This window comes from Rattus rattus, chromosome 1, assembly GCF_011064425.1.
Source record: "Rattus rattus isolate New Zealand chromosome 1, Rrattus_CSIRO_v1, whole genome shotgun sequence".
NCBI classification, from domain to species: Eukaryota; Metazoa; Chordata; class Mammalia; order Rodentia; family Muridae; genus Rattus; species Rattus rattus.
This window is the reverse complement of record NC_046154.1, coordinates 173,315,899-173,337,991: the sequence shown is the minus strand read 5'-3', so window position 1 is coordinate 173,337,991 and position 22,093 is coordinate 173,315,899. Positions and strand designations below refer to the sequence as shown.

At 42.5% G+C, this 22,093-nt stretch overlaps 1 protein-coding gene across 1 annotated transcript in view; it reads right to left on the bottom strand.

Moving 5' to 3' along the window:
• The window catches only part of Nr2c1 (nuclear receptor subfamily 2 group C member 1), a 54,278-nt gene that overhangs the window by 16,707 nt on the left and 15,478 nt on the right, over positions 1-22,093 (bottom strand). The window contains exons 4-10 of the mRNA XM_032911586.1: positions 20,888-20,966; positions 18,963-19,142; positions 14,715-14,862; positions 14,545-14,635; positions 11,101-11,285; positions 10,185-10,344; positions 185-306 (exon numbers count right to left, since the gene is read on the bottom strand). Coding sequence (XP_032767477.1) covers positions 185-306; positions 10,185-10,344; positions 11,101-11,285; positions 14,545-14,635; positions 14,715-14,862; positions 18,963-19,142; positions 20,888-20,966 — 965 coding nt within the window. The remainder of the gene's footprint in view (positions 1-184; positions 307-10,184; positions 10,345-11,100; positions 11,286-14,544; positions 14,636-14,714; positions 14,863-18,962; positions 19,143-20,887; positions 20,967-22,093) is intronic.

Below are 22,093 nucleotides of genomic sequence, written 5' to 3'. Positions count from 1 at the left end.
CTTCTACACAAAAGTCATAGAGAGAATAGTAGTTGGCGACCATGAATTACCATGAACTGTCGTAGGGTTAGAATGGTGGAGCATTTCTCTACTGTAATACAAATCCTCCCCAAATAAACTTCTAGTTTTAATCCATGTGTGCCACAAAAATCACATTTATATTCAAGGACTTCAAAACACTCACCCGAGCGCCTGGAAAGAAGGTATGGAAAGCGCCCAGTGCATCGATAAGAACAGCAGTCTGGAGGCCGACTCCCCAATGTAGTGCACATTCAGGTACTCGGGCATAGGAGAAGGCATGGTGAGCTAGCACGAACAGGGATTTAGGTAAATTATCTCATGGCTTCAAGTTCTAAATTATCAGCTCTCTGAAAAACTTGAATATAAATATAACACATCATATAGGAATCGGATACCTTCACCTAAAAAGCTTATTATCGAAATCATTCAGATCACTGGATATGACACTAGTGTCTGGGGACGGATGAGTAGATCATGAATTCTGTCAAAGTGACATCCAGACAAACATTCTCACCTAATGACTGTCAAACACGAAACAATCTGTTTGCTTTATGAAGTTACTGTCTTGGTATGTCTGTGTGTTTTCTGCCCCTCTCCCTTCTCTACCCATGGGACACAGTAAATTCCAGTGTCAGAAGCAGTCCTGTGTGCCAGAGCCCTACATTTAGGCTACAGTTATGCCTGCAGGGATAGCAGGTGGCCAGAGTGAAGCAGGCCCACCTGTGACAACAGGGGGCGCGTGCTCCCCACTGGGCACAGCTATGGCCGGAAGGAAGCTAAACCAAACATATGGGATCCAGGGCTCAACACTGACGCCCCTTCAACTCTTCACAAAGCAGGTCTGTGCAGCGCCAGTCTATCCTAAAATATTATTACTAAATACAAAAGCGTGTTTAAAAAAAGTGTTCTATGGAAAAAATGTTCATAGGCAAGCAACTCAAAGGCTGTTAGTTTGTATTATTATAAACAAATAAGTGTAGAAAAGTAATATTCAGTTTGACTTTAGAGAGTTATTTTAGGTGTCTGATCACACTGATAATAAATCCTCTATCAAAAAACTTCTGAAACTCTCAAGGAGCGATGGCACTACCACACTACTGTAAGAACCTTGTTTCCTGTTTTGAAGCAATAATACAGACCTCAGTGAGGACCCAGGGAAACGAGCACTCGTAGCGACTGATGGCTAACCCCGAGGAAATCTGGCTGTTAATCCACCATTGGAAAACCAAGTTACAGCCTGTGACATTAAACACTGTTGAACAACCCGAACCCAAAAATCTAAACTCAGAACCATTCTGGGATTGATGTTTGATGTTCCAGACATTAGCACATGTTGGGGTTCTGGATCAATAGTGTTCTACTAATAATGACTCTAATATCCACCCTCAAACCCCAGAAACTGCAAAGGCTGAAACTGCAAAGTCTGACACATTTCTGATCCCGGGCATCATTTCTAAATCTATTCTAGAAAAATACACATCACACATGAAGTCATTGTCCCTTGTAAGGATGTTGATGTACTCTGCTTCTAACAGTGACTAGAAACAATCCAAATTTCTATCACTAGCAAAAAGAACAATCTTTTTCTTAGAGTATCTTAGAAGTATTAAATTAGTAAGAAAAGTTGAGATGACAGTAGAAGGGAAAATCTTCCAGGTGTGGTGGTATACACCAGTAAACCCAGCTTTGGAGAGGTTGAGGCAGGAAGATCACAAGCTTTAAATTGAGGCCAGTCTGGTCTATGCAGCAAGTTCTAAGCAGCCTGGGGTCTTTGCCTAAAACTTAGGCAAGATTTACCCTAAAACAAAACAAAACAAAGCCCCCACAGACACCTAAGTAGAAAAAATAGCGACACAGAATACAGATGTTCCAGTTTCCGCTTTAGCATGTGCCTACTACACAGGAAAGAGCAGGAGGCTGCAGACGTGAACAGTGGCTGGGTGGGGTGTGGAGCTGCACTGTATGTAATTTACTTGCACTGTGTGTGCTCTTGTATGTGTATGTGTGCATGTGGGAGTGCACAGGAAGGCTAGAGGACAACTGCATTCCTAAAGCATCACACTGTTCATCTTTTTGTTGAGAAAGAGCCCCTCGCTGGCCTGGAGCTCAAGCTTAGGCCGGTTGGCTAGGGAGACCCAGGGAAGTCAGTCTCTGTCTCCCCAAAGCTGGGGTTACAAACATGCAGCACCATGGCTAGCATCTGTTTGTTTAACATGGGCTCTGGAATTCAAATTCAGACCCTATACTTGCAAGACTCTACTGACAGAGCTATCTTTCCAACTGTCAATAATATTTTCCCAGGGGATTAATACATAGTTTTGATCACATTCTAAAAGATGCCTATGATGCAAAACAGATCAAAGAATTTTCATCAGTAAGATATAAAAGTTCTCTATAAATGTCAGATAAAATATAAAAAATGAGGGCTGAGAAGATGGTTCATTGGTTAAGAGGAGTGGTGGCTTATCCAGAGGAGCCAATTTCAATTCCCAATATCCATATGATGGCTAACAACGTCTATAACTGCAGGGGATCTGACCCTCTTCTTACCTCCAAGGGCACTGCACGCATATGCTGTGCAGGTATCCACACAGGCAAAACACCCATACATATAAACATTTAAAAAATTAAGTAAAAAAGAAACTTAAAATTAAATCAAGCAAGATTGGATAAACAATTTAAATAGGCCTATAACCCCTAATGAAATAGAAGTAGTCATTAAAATCTTCCAATAAGAAATGCTCAGGGCCAGGCAATTTTATCACAGAATTCTACCAAACTTTGGAAGAAGAGTTAACACCAATACTCCTCAAATTATTTCACAAAATAGAAACAAAAGGAACATTTCCCCCAAAAATTATGAAGCCTGGGGCTGGAGAGATGGCTCAGTGGTTAAGAGCACTGATTGCTCTTCTAGAGGTCCTGAGTTCAATTCCCAGCAACCACATGGTGGCTCATAACCATCTGTAACGGGATCTGATGCCCTCTTCTGGTGTGTCTGAAGACAGCTACAGTGTACTCATATAATAAATAAATAAATCTTTTTAAAAAAAAATTTATGAAGCCACAGTCACCCTGATACCCAAACCACATAAAGATTCAACCAAGAAAGAGAATTACACATTTCCCTTATGATCATAGATGTAGAAATACTCAAAAAAAAAAAAATACTTGCAAATCAAATTCAAGAACACAGAAAAAGATCATCTACCATGATCAAGTAGTCTTCGTCCCAGAGATGCAAGAATGGTTCAGTATAGGAAAACCAGTAAATGTAATCCACCATAAACAAACTCAGGGTTGGAAGGGACACACACACACACACACACACACACACACACACACACACACAATCATTTCATTAGATGCTGAAAACGCCTTTGACACAATCAAACATCCATTACACAAGGGACATACCTAAATATAATAAAGGTAATTTACAACAAGCCAACATCAAATTAAATGGAGAGAAATTTAAAGCGACTCCACTATCATCAGGAACAAGACAAAGGTTGTCCATTCTGGCTGTATCTATTCAATATAGTACTTAAAGTTCTAGCTTGAGCAATAAGACAATTAAAGGAGATCAAGGGGATACAAATTGGAAACAAAGGGAGGTCAAAGTATCCCTCTAAGCTGATGATATGATATTATGACCCCAAAACTTTCACTAGGGAACTTCTATAACAGAAAAACATTTTCAGAAAACTAATTGGACACAAAATTAATTAAAAAAGATCAGTAACCCTCACACACACACACACACACACACACACACACACACCTAGAGAGAGAGAGAGAGAGAGAGAGAGAGAGAGAGAGAGAGAGAGAGAGAGAGAGAGAGAGAGAGAGAAATGGTTTGATTCCTAGAACCCACATGACAATTACTAACCAGCAGCTTGAGCTTCATGGCATCTAACAAAGGACGAATAAACTGAGAAAGAACCAGGGGAAAAGCCCCCCTTCGAAATAGCCTCAAGTGCTATAAAAATATCTTGAAGTAACTCTAATTACGCAAGTGAAAGACCTGTATAATAAAAACTTGAAGTTCTTGAAGAAAGAAATTAAAGAAGACATCAGAAGATGGAAAGACATAGGAAAAATGGCCATCCTGCCAAAAGCAATCTGCGGATTCGGTGCAATCCCCTACAAAATTCCAACACAATTCTTTACAGACCTTGAAAGGACAATTCTCATCTGCATGTGGAAAAACAAAAAGACAAACAGGGTAGCAAAGCCAATCCTGAACAATAAAAGAACTGCTGGAGGACTCACGTCCCTGACTTCAAACCTCTACAAAGCTATAGTAATGACAACCACTGCTATCAGCATAAAAACAGACATGTTCATCAATGGACAACTGGTTTTTGATAAAGCAGCCAGAAATACACACCCAATTTAATAAAAGAAAAAGCATCTTCAACAAATGACGCTGATCTAACTGATGTCTGCATGTAGAATAATCCAAATACACCCATGTTTATCACATGCACAAAACTCAAGTCCTAGTGGGTCAAAGACCTCAACATAAAGCCAGACACACTGAGCATGACAGAAGAGAAACGTGGGAACATCCTTGAATACGCTGACACCAGAGACAACTTTCTGAACAGAACACAGATAACACAGGCACCAAGATCAACAATTAATAAATGGGACCTCATAAAAGGCTTCAGTAAGGCAAGGACAGACACCATCAATAGGACAATATGATAGCCTACAGAATGGGAAAGGATGTTCACCAATTCCACATCAATAGAGGTCTTAAAGAACTCAAGAAACTAGACATCAAAAAAACCAAAGAATCCAATTTAAAAATGGGATCTAGATCTAAACAGAAGTCTCAATAGAGGAATCTTCAGTGGCTTAGAAACAAAGAAATGTTCAATATCCTTAGCTATCAGGGAAATGAAAATCAAAATTACTTTGAGTTTCCATCTTATCCTTGTCAGAATGGCTAAGATTAATAATACAAGTGACAGCTCATGTTAGCAAAATGTGGAGCAAGGGGAACACTCTTGTACTGCTAGTGGAACTGCAGACTTGAATGGTCCCAGTGGAAATCAACATGGCGGCTCCTCATATAATTGGGAATCAATCTACCCCAAGGCTAAACTATAGCACACTTGTCATACACCCAAAGGATATTCCATCATACTACAAAGACACTTGTTCAATTATGTTCACAGCACCTTTATTCATAATAGCCAGAAACTGAAAACAACCCAGATGTCTAACAACCAAGGAATGGATAAAGAAAATGTGGTATATTTACACAGTGGAGTATTACTCGCTCATTAAAAAAAAAAAGTGTCATGAAATTTGTAGGCAAACGGATGTAACTAGAAAAAAAAATTATCTTGAGGTGAGGTGACTGAGACCCAGAAAGACCGATATGATTAGTGCCTTTTCCAGTGGTCATCAGAGGAGCAGCAGATGGGGGCAGACGGAGACACAGATACAGACACAGACAGACAAAACTGGAGGTCTCCAGCAGGTCCCTCCCACTAGAGCTGAGAGAACCTCCCGGAAAGAGGGAGAGGTTGTAGGAGTCAGAGGGAATGGAGGACACAGGAAGAACGGGGCTCACTGAACCAACTAAGCAGGGCTCACAGAGACTGGGTGGGAAGCACAGAGCCTGCATGGGCCCCACCAGGTCCTCTGCTATCGGTTATGGCTGTCTTCTGGGCGTCTGTGGGACTCCTACCAGTGGGAATGGTTGTGTCTCTGACTCGTCTGCCTGCTCTTGGAACTCTTTTCTTCTTATTGGGTTGCTCTGTCCACACTCGATGTGAAAGCTTTTGCCTTGTCTCACTGTATCTTGCTTTGTCATATTAGGTTGCTGTCTCTTGGAGGCCTGCTCCTTTCTGAAGGAAAATGGGGATAGGGAGGGAAGCTGGGGGGGAGAGGGGGGAGGATACGAGGAGCAGAGGGAGGGAAACTGTGGTCTGGATGTATTGCATGAGAGAGCAATTTATTTTTGATTAAAAAATTAAGTAAAGGACAATTTTTCTTTGTTCAAAATTAGGCACAAAGATTTACCTAATTCTTACAGGGATCTCCTGTAAGGTCTCCTTTTGCTTTTATATTACAGTTTCAAATTTTGTGTTTTTACAGGTGTGTGTATTTCTTGTAGTTTTCTTTTTACTTTTGGTTTGTTTCTTTTTCTTGTTAGGGGAGAGAGAGAGAGAGAAGGAGAGAAGGGGAGGGAGTTGGATGGTGGGGGTGGGGAGATCTGGAGGAGATGGGGCAGGAGAAACCATGATCAGAATAGGAAGCATGTTAGCATGTTCGGTCCCCAGCTCTGGGAAACAGTAAAAAATAAAAAAAATAAATAAAAAAGAAAAGGAAAAATACGCTGTCTTTTGAGGAGTGAACCCAGGGCCTCGGGCATGCTAAGAATGCACTCTACCATGTAACAGTACCTGTAGCCCCATGATGGAAAAGTTGTAAATGCTTACTGGAACAGCAGAATCAAATGATTCCGAAAACACGTGTGTGTGTGTGTGTGTGTGTGTGTGTGTGTGTGTGTGTGTGTGTGTGTGAAAGAGATGCATATGTATGTTCACGTATGTGTGCAGACATCTGCACAGAGACAAAGGGCTCATATCGAGTGTCTTCTACTGCTCACTACTTTTTTCCTTTTATTTACTGTGCACACAATATGTGCATATAGGTATGGAGGTGTGCCTTGGCATATATGTGGAGGTCAGAGGACAGCTTTCAGAAGTCAATTCTTTCCACTGTGCATCTCAGGGGTCAAACCACCAAGTCATCTCCCTGCTGGCCCCTCACCTTCTTTTGGGGACAGGGTCTCTCAGTGACTCTGCAGGTCACTGATGCACAAGAGGAGCTGGCCAGTGAGCTTCAGGAAGCCTCCTGCATCCCTCCTCAGAGCCAGGGCTTCCAGCATCCACACCACACTTGACATTTTATGTTGATGCTGCTGATCTGAACTTGGGTCCTCATTCAGTGCACTAAGGACTTATTAACTGAGCCGTCTTCCCCGGCCCCATGAAACAGTTCTTAAAGAAGCAGGCAAATATTCAATGCTTGCACAAGAATGAGCGCAAGAACTCTGGGAGCTATACCATATCAAAATTGCCTGAGGTGAGAGTGAAGAGCAAAAAGCTAGGGGACTGGCCAAGACAACCAGTCCTATAAAGGAGGGACGAGCCAACAATGCAGACCTGTCTGTCACAGCAGCGCCTCAGGACTGCACTCCACAATCAGACTGTTCTGCATAGCAAGACTCTGCCTCAAAAACCAAAGACAGAAATCCACAAAAGAAAGAACGCCCTCAAACAAACAAAAAAGCCCCTCCAAACCTGTCCCCAAATCATCTTAAAGAAACTACCTTTAAAGAAACAAAAACCAGCAGTTTGCTTGCCTGCTTCCCTTGACAATAACCTTCCTGGTTCAGCTTCTAGGTCACATTCTAACTGTCAGGATAAAACTTTCAAAAAACGTGACTTGTTAAGAGAGGTCAATTCTCCTTCAAGGTTTCGTGCTCTGGAATAGCCATGCAGCACACCGATGGGGCTGCCGTGAACACGAGGAGACAGTGTCTCAGGACTCGAGTCTGAACAGTGCGAACTGCGGGCAGGGCTAGGGATGCCTGTGCAGGAAGTGATGGGGACTTGACTCCGCGTGGGAAGGGCACTGACAGGTCACAAGACAGAGCCTGAGCAATGGAAGCTATGGAATACAGCGATTGTTTGATTTTCACGACTGGGTCTTGTTACAGTTTAAATTGTCAAGTGACATAGTAGGTTGATTGTTAACAAAGATTATGCTGGTTTCAGAATCCAGGACAAGATGGAGAAGATACAAGGAACATGAGATAGCCAGTTACAGAGCGAAGGACAGTCACAACTAGGGAGTGAAAGAGAGGTTACAAGGGCAGCGTCCACAACAGTTTTAGAAACCGTCTCACTCTTGTCCCATACGTTCACTTTAAAGGATGGAAGTCCTGTATACTTTAATTACTCTTGTAAGAATGATGTGAAAGAGAGTTCTGAAATTACAACTCAAAGTCGTTAAAAGTATTAACTATTGTTACCATCCTAGATTCTTTACCTCCTCCACTTACTGTATCAGATACTTTCTCCTTTCTATATTTAGGCTGCTTTGAATCAGACTAAAATATACAAAGCTTAGTTCAACTGCAAACTGAGAATAAGAACTTCAGCTTGGTCTGGATGGCAAAGTGGTTAAGCACCAACTGCTCTTCCAGGGGTCCTGAGTTCAATTCCCAGCAACCACATGATGGCTCACAACCATCTGTAATGGGATCCAATCCTCTCTTCTGGTGTGTGTGAAGAGAGCAACAGTGTACTCATATATATAAAATAAATAAATCTTAAAAAAACCAACAACCACAAACCCCAAACCTTCAGCATGGCTCAGCTGAAAGAACAGATATGAAAATATGCAAATTACACCAGATAACCAGAGCAGCAGAGGAACAAAGCCTGCTTTGCTCAGGGATTAAGAGAGAAGTTGTTCATGGTCTGAATGAGGATGTCTGCCTTTGGGACTCAGGCCGAGAACACCAGGGGAAGGACAGACTGTGGTCTTGGAATCACTGAGAAGAGACCTCTTCCCAAGACTGGAAGCAAGAGTTGAGAGAGAGAACCCACCGACTCCAGAAAGGAAAGCCAAAGTTGGCATTCGTTTAATTCTCTGTCTGAAACATTTATTTCACACAGTTAAGAATATGGGAACCTGTCTAAGCAGGTCGACAGCTGCTGTCTAGAGTACCCGCTTGTTCTTGCTTGTACTGGGCCTCTGTCTACACCTCTCTTGTCCTTCCTCCAATCTAAGTCCAGAACAGGAAATGAAACTGAGAACACAGAAGAATGTATTTTACTTAGAATAGGAATGATCAATGGGAAAAGCCTTTGGCCCTGATAGGCCCTTGTCTGGAGCTCCAACAAAAACTTTTAAGTACAGCATTAATTATTCTCACTATCTTTCCTTACATCGCTCATAAAAACCTTCCTTGTGAGGTGCAGATAAAATGCGTGAATTATTTTAAGCTGTCTTTAGTAATGTTTTATATGAGAATGGGTTTCCCTGATGTATTTAAATGGTGGATCATGTTGCAGCGATTAAGCCGCAGTAAACTTTCTCTGTGGCTCTCTCAACCGAGCTGAATTTTGAAATACCAATCTTATGTGGTGTTTTGGTCTGTGACACATTTATTTTCTGTCCATTACGTTTAGCGGTGAAACAGTTATTGGCAGTACAGACACTTTATCATTTGATAGCCATAAATGCTTGTCCTAAGAGATGGAGGGAAGTTTGCAATCTATCGTAAATCACTCTCCTGTGTTCTATGCTATGTTTGCCAAGAGTAATCTACATCCCCCTGCTCACCCTTTCTAATGGTATTCACAACTGGCAGAGCAAAAATCCAAGCAGGGGGCCCATTATGGTGTTAATGAGGTCTCAGTGGGGAGCACACCCAGGCTGGAGTAGTGCACGTTAATTTGAATAACAAATCGAATGTTGGAAAGCTATTCTAGGCATCATAAGTCTAATAGTCTCTCTGCATTGCTGCCACCACGGACAGTGCACAGAGGCTGAGCTGAGCAGTGGCAGAGGTAGCCTAGCATGTGTGGGGCCATGCACAAAGGTATGTTGGGTTTCATTCCCAGAGCCATTACAAAAATGTACTTAGGAGAGCAAAAGGAATTCCAAAGGCTCCTTTCCCAAAATGGTTTTAAAAAGTACCATCGGATACAAACCTGAGGCTAAAATGCATCCAATGACATGCACCCTCACAGGATATTGCTGAGGGTAGCTAAAGGAAGGGAATGCCGCACTTATCCTTTCTACCTAAGAGTAAAATATCTGGGTCTTAGACACCAACTGACACTAAAAAAGTAATAGGCAGGCATTGAATAAAGTGGTGCGTTCAGTTCTCAGTGACTGCCCATGCTTAAAGAAAGAAAAAGCTACTACTGTGTCTAAATCCTAATGACCGACAGCAAGCTGACCCACTGTCTTCTACAGCAGGGCATGTATGTTTTAGTTTCATTCTGAAATTCCACCAGGAATTTGCAAATGTCTGACTTTAAAAGTGTAACAGGCCAATTTTGATTGTTGAAAGGAAGATCAAAATCAAACAGTCACATGACAAAAAGAAATTAAGATACCCTGAAAACGACATGCGAATCGCTGAGCAGTGGCCCCTCTCTCTCCATGCAGCTTGGCTCTCCAGCGATTAGATGCATGCTTCCTTCCATGCTCTCTCCTGAGCTCTGGCAGGCGGGGTTTTCTCCGGGAGTCAATGCTTTTGCAAGATTGTCAAATGCCCTATAAGGAGACATCAGAAGCTGTGAGCTTGGCCAATCTCCACCAATACAATGAGATTCTTATACACAATTCTCGAGTTAAGATTTAAGTCTAAGGGCTGTGGGAATAGCACAGTAGGCTGTCTAGTATGTGCTAGGCTCTGGGTTCAGTACCAAGGACTACAGGGAGGAAAGTTTAAGCCAAAAAACTCTTTTGCAAATAGGGAAGGGTTATGGCTCAGTGTAGAATACTTGTGTATGTACAGAAGGCCCTGGAGCCCACCTCCAGTGCCACGGTCTGAGAAAGGTATGCACACAAAACAAGGAAACAACAACTAAGGATGCTTCAGAAAACAGCTTTCTTGGGTGACAGACAGACTGCTGGACTGCAGTGACCTTCAGCACTGTCTCAAAAACAACAAGTTAAACTCGGTAAGTGTACTTTGAAGTATTACATACTACCGTGCTGCCAAGTAATCACAATCTCTTCAGGTGTGAGAGAAATCCTCACACTTGTCTACACACTTGTCATACACAAATTGTGTACACCAGACATCAGCACTGAGTTGATGAGACGCTCACTGCTCGGGGGACTCAGAACGGAGCGTGTTCGGCATGTTGTACTAATGGTAGATTGTCAGTTAAACCTCGCCGTGCCTTACAGTTTTTAAGTCTTATAGAAATACTGTTCTCAGAAACTTCTAGATAGACTTCAATGCTAAAGCACTGTGATCAGTTAAAGTGACACTTAGAAAGACGGGACCCACACAGACCCTACCTTGACACATCACCATTGGTCTGGATGTCCTGATGAAATGCACCAAAGGATGTATCGCCATTGCGCAAGCTCTGCACCACAGGCAGATCGCCACCACAGTGAGAAAGGTCTTTAGCCTTGCCGAGATTCGCCAATGACGTGACCACACTGGCCAATGTGCTCAAGTCTCCCTGACACGACTCAGCCTTTAAGAAAAGAAGAAGGCACTAAGATTTAACTAGGTGGTCCTGATAGGTTTTAAAACCTTAAATATCAAATTCAAGATCATGAAATAACAAAATCCTAAAATCATCTTAGGAAATTAAACTGATGAACACAGCAGCTCGTTTCTGTGACTGCTGCAACTCACGAGGCTGAGGCAGGAGGATTGCTACAAAGTCAAGGCCAGTGTGGGGTTACATGGTAACTTCCAGACTTTCCTGAGCTACAGAGTGAGAACCTGCCCTGAGAGATGGAGAGACAGAGACAGAGAGAGACAGACAGACAGACAGACAGACACAGACAAACTGACTCTTGAGGAAAATATAGGCTTTAAAATAGGTACGAGTTCTTAAAAACAATTATTAAAGTTTAAAACAAAAATTATATACTCCACTTTCTAGCTAATCTATCCAAGTCAGTTACTGTCATATAAAAAGATATGAGGTCAAAGTTCAAATTCTTTTTAGCATTGACTTAATATTATTAAAGTTTCCAAATTTTAAGATTAAGAAAATTAATTTTATGTGTATAGGTGTTTTGCCTGCATGTATGTCATCACACGAAGCCTGGTGCCCTCAGAGTCAACAGAGGGCACTGGATCCCTGGAACTGGATTCATGGATGGTTGTGAGCTGTCATGTGGGTGCTAGGAATTGAACATGGGTCTTCCACAGGGCAGTGAAGGCTCGTAACCTCTAAACTATCTCATCTCTCCAAGCCCAAAGATTTAGTTTTATTTCTTTTTGATTTTTAAAGATTTATTTATTTATTTTATTTATATGAGCACATTGTTGCTGTCCTCAGACACACCAGAAGAGGGCATCGAATCCCATTATAGATGGTTGTGAGTCACCATGTGGTTGCTGGGAATTGAACTCAGTGGAAGAGCAGTCCACTGAGCCATCTCTCCAGCCCTTGTTTTCTTTCTTTCTTTTTTTTCTTTTTCTTTCTTTTTTTTCCTTTTTTCTTTTTTCTTTTTTTCGGAGCTGGGGACCAAACCCAGGGCCTTGCGCTTACTAGGCAAACGCTCTACCACTGAGCTAAATCCCCAACCCCCCTTGTTTTCTTTCTTAAATAATGTGTGTTTGCATGTGTCTGTGTGTGGGTATATTCATACGAGCGCAGGTGCTTATGGGGCCAGCAGAGAGCAGTGGATCCCCTGGGGGCGGAGCCACTTGATGCAAACGTTAGGAAACGCATTCTGACCAGTGCAATCTGTGCTCCTCACCACTGGGCCATCTTTCTAGCCCCTCAAAACTTCTTACTGAACAAGCTGGTATGACATCTAAGAGCACCGGCTGCCCCTCTTTCGTCAGAAGCATTCTGTCTACCAGACTTCAGCTAACGTCACTGCACAGGAAGAGCAGGGACACTCTTCATTTTCTTTCCTTTCAGCTCTCAATCTTAGAACCAATGAGCTGACACTTGGCAACTTCTCAAAGTGATACACGAGTTTTGGAACTATTTCCAATTTGAAGTTTTTTATATACTTAAGCTTCAGTTCATTAATTCTTTTGGGGCCAGGGCAATGCATCAGTGGTTAAAGTGCTTGCAAGGCATTACAGCTTTGGCTGCTGGGATTGAACCAGAACTTCGCGTATCAGCTCACCCCAGTGATGGAAAGGGAGCCCCGACTCTAGAAAGCTGGCCTCTGACCTACACGTGTGTTGTAATGAACACACACACAAACACACACACGCACACACACATGCACACACACAGCAAATACAAATAGATTCAAAAAATCTTTTTAGGAAATGTTTTCTTCTACTACGGAAATTTTCTTTCTACAGAAAATTGCCACATGTTATCTAAATAAAGAAAGCTTTTTGATCTGGGGAGATGGCTTAGTGGGCAACGGTGGCTGGTGTGTAAAAAGAAGGTTTGAGTTTGGGCCCCCAGCACATACACAAGCAGTCGTGTGTGTTCCTGTAACCGTGACACTTGGATTGCTGGGACTCACTGGCTGCTGACCCAATGGGACATCTGACTCTGGGTTCAGCAAGACCCTGTCTCGGGGCGTAAGGCAGACAGCAGGACACAGCAGGGCATCCCCTCATGCCTTTGTGACATGAGGGTCCCCACAAGCGTGTGTGTGTGTGTGTGTGTGTGTGTGTGTGTGTGTGTGTGTGTGTCTTTCCTTTAGACCCCGTGACAAATGAAAATCTGCTCCAGTCCCAGAGACTCTCGATGACTTGGTTGTGTCATCTGAAAGCACACGCAATCTCTTCCTACTCTGACCCCAGAACCCACAGCACGCTCAGGAAGCATGGTGGCTGTACATAATCCTGAGTGTTTTGACTTAGGCCAAGAGTTTCCTCTTTTTTTTTTTTAAAAGATGTATGTATGTATGTATGTATGTATGTATGTATGTATGAATGTACATATGTACATATATAGCATTCTACCTACATGTATGCCTGCATGCCAGAAGAGGGCATTAGATCCCATTACAGACGGTTGTGAGCCACCATGTGGGTGCTGGGAACTGTACTCAGGACCTCTGGGAGAGCAGTCAATGCTTATAACCTCGGAGCCATCTCTCCAGCCTCCAAGATTTCCTTTTTGCTTGAAGCTATCTTAAATACTGGTACAAATAAATCCAGCAGGGAAAATAAGAATAGCGATAAGAAGTCTGTGCTATCCCTCTGCTTGTCCAGATGGGTTCACAATACAGCACAGATGACCCTCAAAGCAGGGTATAGACCAGGCTGGCTACCCTAGTAGTCACTGCCCTGCCTTTAGCCTTCCAAGTTGCTGGGATTACAGATGGTATATTGTTCCGTTCGGTTTGGATTTACCATAAGTTAATTTTCTGATAAAATTTATTTTAAGATGAAAGAAACTGAGAACAGTTTTAAATGTTCATTGCTTTCGTGTTAGAGATAAAACTTTAATAGCATAGTAAGCTTTAATATCAAGTAAGCTTAGCTTTAGAAACATGAATTAGGGGCTGGAGAGATGGCTTAGCACTTAAGAGCACTGGCAGCTCTTCCAAAGGTCCGAGTTCAAGTCCCAGCAATCACATGGCAGCTTACGACCATCTTTAGTGAGATCTGATGCCATTTTTTTTGGCATGCAGGCCTACATGCAACCAGAACACTCATATACCTAAAGTAATACATAAACAAATCTTTTGAAAAAGGAAACGGGAATTATTACTCTGCAGTAGGTAGAGCACGGAACGAAGGGCTCAGACTCCAGCAGGACAGGGATGGCGGAGGGGGAGAGGTGGAGGAGGTACCTTATCTGGTGTCATTAGCAGAGCTGGTTCTGTCTTTATTCCAGATGGATGAATATTCACAAACATCCCCGAATCCAACAGTCCAGTTGACCTGCAGCAAATGAGGCGCAAGTGTTAGTCTCAGTAGATCCGGAGTAAGCATTCATTACTCAACGTCAGCTGTAGGGCACCTGGCAGTCTCGCTGTCCGTTACAAAGGTTGGCGTTGCAGCCAGAGGGCTTCGGAGGTCTTTGCGGATGTAGATTTTCTCTGTAGAAGCTGCACAGTTGGAAGACTTTTCTCGGGACACTTCAATGGGCTTTCTTTCACACTGAACGGCTACAAAGACAGGTTAGATAATTACACTACAGTACAGACTCTGGAAATTTGCAAATCTAAGCTTCCTGTTACCAACATGGTGGAGACACTGTTTCCAGCTGCATTCCAAGACAGCCACCAATCTTTACAAAATCTGAGCATGCTCGTTCAAACAACATTGCTCCCTGCATTAGTTAGCATGGTGACTGCTGTGAACCATGACCAAAGCAACTCTTATAAAGGACAACATTTAATCAGGGCTGGCTTACAGGTTCAGAGGTTCAGTCCATTATCATCAAGGTGGGAGCATGGCAGGGTGCAGGCAGACATGGGGCTATAGGAGTTGAGATTCTATTTTTTGTTCTAAAGGCAGCTAGGAGAAGACTGGCTTCCAAGTAGCCAGAGTCTTAAAACCCATATCCACAGTGACACACCTACTCCAACAAGGCCACACCCACTTCAATAAGGCCACACCTCCAAATAGTGCCATTCCCTGGGCCAAGCATATTCAAACAACCACATTCCACTTTCTGGCCCCTATAGGTTTGTTCAAACATATGACTCTATGGGGGCCATACCTAAACATAGCATAAAGCACAATACATTAGCCCAACTTCAGAAGTCCCCACAGTTCATAGCAGTCTCAACAGTGTAAGAAGTCCAAAGTTGAAAGTGTCTTCTGAGATTCATCCAATCACTTAATTATAATCCCCAAAGCAAGACAGGAAGCCAGCTGGGCAAACTTCAAACTTTGTATCTCCATGGTGATGTCTAAGAGGCCTTCAGACCTCCAACTCCTTTTTCATCTTTGTTGACTGCAATAAACTTCTTCCTCCTGGGCTGGTCCCACTCCATTAGCAGCTTTCCTCAGCAGATGGCCCATGGCTCTGGTACCTCAAACATCTTGGGATCTCCAAGGCAATTTCAACATTACAGCTTCTTGCTCCAATGTCTGGGATCCACACATGGTCTTCTGGGCTCCTCCAAAGGGCTGGCGTCACTTCTCCAGCTCTATTCTCTGTAGCACTTAAGCTCAGTCTGATCCACTCCACTGCTGCAGTGTCCTTGGTGATCATCCCATGGTACTGGCATCTCCAATACACTGTGGTCTTCTGCTGCAACTAGGTTTCACCAGTAGCCTCTCACAGGGTCTCTTCACGATGCTAAGCTTCAACTCCTTTGCATGACCCCTTCAGTCCTGGGCCATCAAGTGCAACTGAGGCTGCACCGTCACCAATGGCCTCTCACAGTGCCCAGCCTCAGCTGTTCTTCATGACCTCTTCATGCCTTCAAAGCCAGTGACTCTTACACATAACTGAGTACAGCTACAGCACAAGATACAGCCTTGGCTAGTTCTGGAACACAGCTTCTTAATGCTCTCAGAAAACACTTCCCAGAAGATTTTACCTCAGTGATACTGGTCTCTTCTTAATCACTGCTCATTTCTTAGCTCCAGCTGACCAGAATCAAATGTCCTAGTAGTCCCTTCTATTCTTGCCTCTAAAGCCAGTGCCACACGGCCTAAGGTGCCCGGTTCTGTAGCTCTCTGGGATGGAACATGGCCCCTTTGCTCTATTACAGTATCACCAACTTTCTGTTTTCCAACTCCTTTGCTGTCTAAGCGTGACTGCCCCCAAACTTGCTCTGTAGATTGACTTTGAACTCAAAGATCTGAATGGCTCTATCTCCTGAATGCTCCACCATGCCTGGATTTAAGCTTTTCTTCACCTAGAACCTGCTCTGTCCTAGGATGGCCTTGAACTCAGAGATCTGCTTGGCTTTGTCTCCTGGGGTTAAAGGTGTGTACCATCATGCCTGGGCCTACGCTTTTCATGGCCACTGTTCCGCTAGATCCAGATCAAAAGCCTGTGTCTTCCAACCTCATGATCGCAAGTGTTCCCTCCATTTCTGGAATGATTGTAGATCATGCCAGATTAAATCCTATCTATTTCTTGTTCAACTGCAAACATCAACGGTAAACTTAGCTGGGTGGGATCCTGCCCTGAGATCACCACCCCTTTAATCTCTTTACCTCCTTGAACACAGGACTGAGCTCCATTTCATTTCCTGGTGTCCCTATATTACTTCAACCATACATTTTATTATTTTTCCTTCCTAAGCTTGCTACGCTTGTTCAAAATGCTCTTCATGAGACTTTACCATAGAACAAAGTTTCTGTTGGACTTTTTTGATACTTCCTTTGTCAATACAATTAATATAAATCTTTTTCCCTTAATCACAGGTAGACTCTTCAAAAGAGGGCAAAAAGCAGCCACATTTTTCACCAAAATATCACAGGAACAGTCTCTTGGCCACATAGTAAAATTCTTCTCTGAAACCTCCAGAACCAGGTTTCCACAGTTCAAACTGCTCTCAGCAACAAAGTCCTCCATATTTCTACCAGGATGTTCCATTAAGCCCTACTTAAAGCATTCCACTTCTTTCCAAATCTAAAGTCCTAAAAATCCACATTCTTCCAAACAAAGGCATGGCCAAGCCTATCACAGCAATACCCTAGTCCCTGGTACCACTTCTGTCTTAGGGTTTCACTGCTATGCACAGACACCATGACCAAGCCAGCTCTTATAAAGGACAACATTTAACTGGGGCTGGCTTACAGGTTCAGAGGTTTAGTCCATTATCATCAAGGTGGGAACATGGCAGCATCCAGGCAGGAGCTGAGAGTTCCACCTCTTGTTCTGAAGGCAGCTAGGAGAAGACTGGCTTCCAGGCAGCTAGGACGAGGGTCTTAAAGCCCACAGCCACAGTGACACGTCTACTCCAACAAGGCCACATCTTCAAGTAAGTGCCACTTCCTGGGCCAAGCACATTCAAACCACCGCACTCCCTATTAGTAAAACTGGTCAATTTACCTGTCATTCCCACCTCTCTCTATTTCCGCACTCAAATGGAAGAAAAATAGGCCTCTTAAAAAACCTCACTATCAAGAAGGACGGGCTGACGTGACTTGTCCCTTGCACACACAGAGCTGAAGAAGGAGAACGTTAGTCAATTGAAGGCTATGCTGATAGAGGAGGCCTAAGTGGTGCCTTTCTATAAAAATCAATCTGCGTTACACATCGGTTCATCCACACAACGTGCGACGTCTGCAAGAATCCCGCAAGCTCTAAAGAGGAGGCAAAACATTTGCTAAACGTACATTTTCTTTTGGGGCGGGGGCTCCCCTCTGTCAGAACTCAATTTCAGGCACCTCTTGGTTGTGGCTGTGCTGAGTTTCCAACCTTTCTCTGTTAAGGTGGCAACAGTGGAACCAGCCGCACAGAACTGCATTGAGGCTGTGCAGACACATTCTGCTGTTTAGCCCACGGACAGACTGGTATTGGCTGCTGTACCAAGACCATATTTTGGGCATCAGTCACAAAGCACACTGCTGTCTAGCTGCTTTAACCATACAGTTTTAAACTTTATAATATAACGCTAACTTGATGCTACTGAAAAATTTAGGAAAGGCACAAAAAATCACTAAAATTCTATTTATGCACATTATACTTTTCTTTTTCTTTTTTCTTTTTTTTTTTTTTGGAGCTGGGGACTGAACCCAGGGCCTTGTAATTGCTAGGCAAGCGCTCTACCACTGAGCTAAATCCCCAACCCACATTATACTTTTTTAAATTCTGAGACAACTTACAACAGTCATTAGCTAAGTGTCAACTGATGTGCTTATCATAACGGTAATCACAAATATTTGTTTATTGAATAATATATGTACATATGTATATATGTATATTCTATTGGAAGTTGGACAACTCTGAATTAAAAGGCACATCCCAGGGTTTGAACAAGAACAGTCTTGCTGGAGAAAATATGTCTGTGTGAGTGAATTTTGAGGGTTTATATACTCACTCCACCTTCTCTTTGGGGTTAAAATGGGATCGGCTTGCTTCGAGGTTCTCTTAGCTCACTATGCCCTCCCGCCCTCTGGACCATAAACCCAGATAACCTGATTCTCCTCTGGTTCTTTCTGTCATGGCGTTTAACCGCAGTGACAGGGAAGTAACTGCCACACCGTGTGTACTTGAGCTGCTTAAACGTGCTAACGTGTGTGCACTTCCCTTGGCTGCCGTGTTAGGAACCATCCCTCCTTTGAGGCAGGTACATACAGTCTTGCTTCATCCCGAAGGCTATGCACCGCTGCAGCCGGCAGTACTGGCAGCGGTTCCGGTGGTGCTTGTTAATGATGCAGTCTTTGGACCCCCGGCACGAGTACACTAGATTCTTCCGGATGCTTCTTTTAAAAAACCCTTTGCAGCCCTCACAAGTTATTGCTCCGTAATGGCGGCCTAGAGATGAAATGTTTAAAAGCATACGATAGGTCAGAAGTCAAATAAATTCATCTTTTCATTAAAACAACAATATATAAAACAAAATTGTGATTTTTGAGATTCTGACAAATTTGTTTTTTAGGATTTATTTAAGTAGAAATTCAAACAACCATATCTGGTGGTAGGTTTAATAATGATACAGAGTTTCAAATTCTATAATGTAGCATTAAAAATGTTAGAGTGCATAAAAATGAAAACATAAAATTTTAGATCCTGTGCTGGTGATTTAGTAAGCATTCAATAGTTAGCCATTAAATAAAAAAAGTTAGAGAACTTAGGAAAGACAATAAAATCATTACCAAAAATTCTATTATGCATGTTAAGATTTTTGACCGAGAAAACTTACACATTATAGTTTTGTCATACATTGTGTAATGGTGTGCAGTTTGGTTTTTGTTTTTGTTTTTGGTTTTTGTTTTTTTTTTTGGTTCTTTTTTTTCGGAGCTGGGGACCGAACCCAGGGCCTTGCACTTGCTAGGCAAGCGCTCTACCACTGAGCTAAATCCCCAACCCTTTGTTTTTGTTTTTTGTTTTTTTGTTTGTTTGTTTGGTTGGGGTTTTTTGTTGTTTTTTCTTTTCCTCCTGCTGAGGACCAAACACAGCACCTTATACGTGTTAGGCAAATATTCAACCATCGATCTGCATACTTGGCTATAACAGATATTTTAATATTAAAGCTGTATGCTCTAGAAAAGTGAAAAGTGCTACCTAGATGGAAATATAATCATTTTTTTTTTTTTGTGAGTTCCACTCTCAAAAGCTTTGAGTAAAGCTATTAAAGTCCGGGGCTAGAGAGATGGAGCAGCAGTTACGAGCACTTGCCACTCTTACATAGGGCCCAGGATCGAGTCCCAGACACACCATCCATTGGTAGCTCTAGTTCTAGAGGATTGATAATCTCTTCTAGCTTCACAAGTATCGGGCACACACACACCCACACACATACACATGCATGTGAGTACTCACACATGTATATACACATGTGTACACATAATATTAACAAATTAATGGAGGTTTTGTAATAAAATTTCAAAAAAAATTTAACAAAACCAAGCTGGGCCCTTAAACACGGTACCACTACAACCTGTGCATGCCTATGACCAGAGGTTGAGTGTGTATCTCTGACAGGAAGCAAGCAATGGTCAGAACATAACCCTCATAACCAACTCTGAGAACAGCCCACCCAGTCCGTCTCCAGCAGGCCCTATCTGAGCGCAGAAGCTAGTGAGGGTTGGGCCTGGTTCATTTTGGGATAGGAAAATAACTAAATCTGTTATGTAGAACTGCAAATAAAGGCTAACCAGAGAATCTTCACATCTGCAACTCAATGTCCTCTGAACTCCTAAAGCAGGGTCTGGGGAAGGGTATTAATAATATATTAACACCATAATGTATTAATTAAAGACCACAATTCATTTTCCAATGATTCCTTTGGCAAACTTAATTTTTACATTTAAAACTATTCTATGTGTTTATTTCTAAACAGTGAAACCCAAAGAAATATTTTATACCATTATAAATCAAATTAATTGACAGTGAAGAAAAAATAAAACAGAACAAATAAAAACCAGAGAGAGAAAGGTGAAGTTTTTTATAGGTCACAAATAAAAACAACATATCCTTGTGTTTATTTTTCTAATGTCAGAGGGAATGCAGTTGAGGATCAGTTACTTTAACATACACAGGATTTTTTTTAATCATACCTGATGCTTTGTCTCCACACACAACACAAAGGTCAAAGACCTTATTTGGTCCCTGGTCAGGAGAATTTTCTGTTAAGAGCTTTTAAAAGAAGAGAAACGTCATTAATCACGACAGCTTCCTGCTGTCCAAATGAAAAGAATAAGGACTTGGAGTTACTTCTCACTGTTATGTGATTATTCTTAAAACTAGGAATCCTATAAATATGGACATATCAGCTAAGCTAGTCTTCTTTTACACACAGGTAAAACCTTATACAAGCCAAAAACCATGAGTTTCTTTTCACTTCTTCCACACCAATCTCCATTCCATTAAGAACCAAAACGAGTGGCCTGGACGACAGCCCACCTTTGATCCTAGACCTGTGAGGCGGGGTAGGGAAGCTGGGTGGATGTTCGTGAATTCAAGGCCAGCCTGGTCTGCTTAGTTGATTCCAGTCCAGCCAGGGCTACATAGTGAGACTCTTCCAAAACCAACATACTGAACCCAACTGGTGGGGACGCGTGGTTAGGAGCACTCGCTGCTCTTGAAGCCGGTTCGGTTCCCAGCACCCACTTCAGGAATTCGCAACTGAAGGGAAGTCTAGTTCAGGAACCCACACCTTCTACTGGCCTCTGCAGGCACCCGCATACATGCTGTGCATACACGTGTCCTCAGGTATATACATACGTATGAAATAAATAAACCTTTTTTTAAAAGCTCAACATACGAATACATGAGTGTTTTGAAATGTGAGCCACTCATACACACTGATGTTATTCATGTAAAATGTGTGCAATTATTCTAAAAGTTCTAAGACCTTTCGTGACATTTGTCTTTGACAGTTTAGAAACCTTCCCGACTGTCATGGAATGGCACCGCAAAAACACAGAAGAAAGCTGGATGCAGCCATGCCAGCCAGCACGCAGGAGGTTAGGGGCAAAGGTCTGTGAGTTCAAAACAGACTGGGCTATAAGAAGACCCCCTGTCAGAAAGATGATCCCGGCTGCCCCCAAATCCCAAAGCGACAGCATAAAAACATAGTTGTGGATTAAAAAAACAAAAAGATAGTTGTGGATTCTATTTTTAAAAAAGGGAGTTATACATGGACGCTATCAATGGGAGTAATTATAATTATGTAATTATGACTGTTACATAAAGACAACACATAATCGGCCATTAGTGAGACTAGGTGAGGTGCTCGTGGGTAAACTACTAAGCCAAAGAAA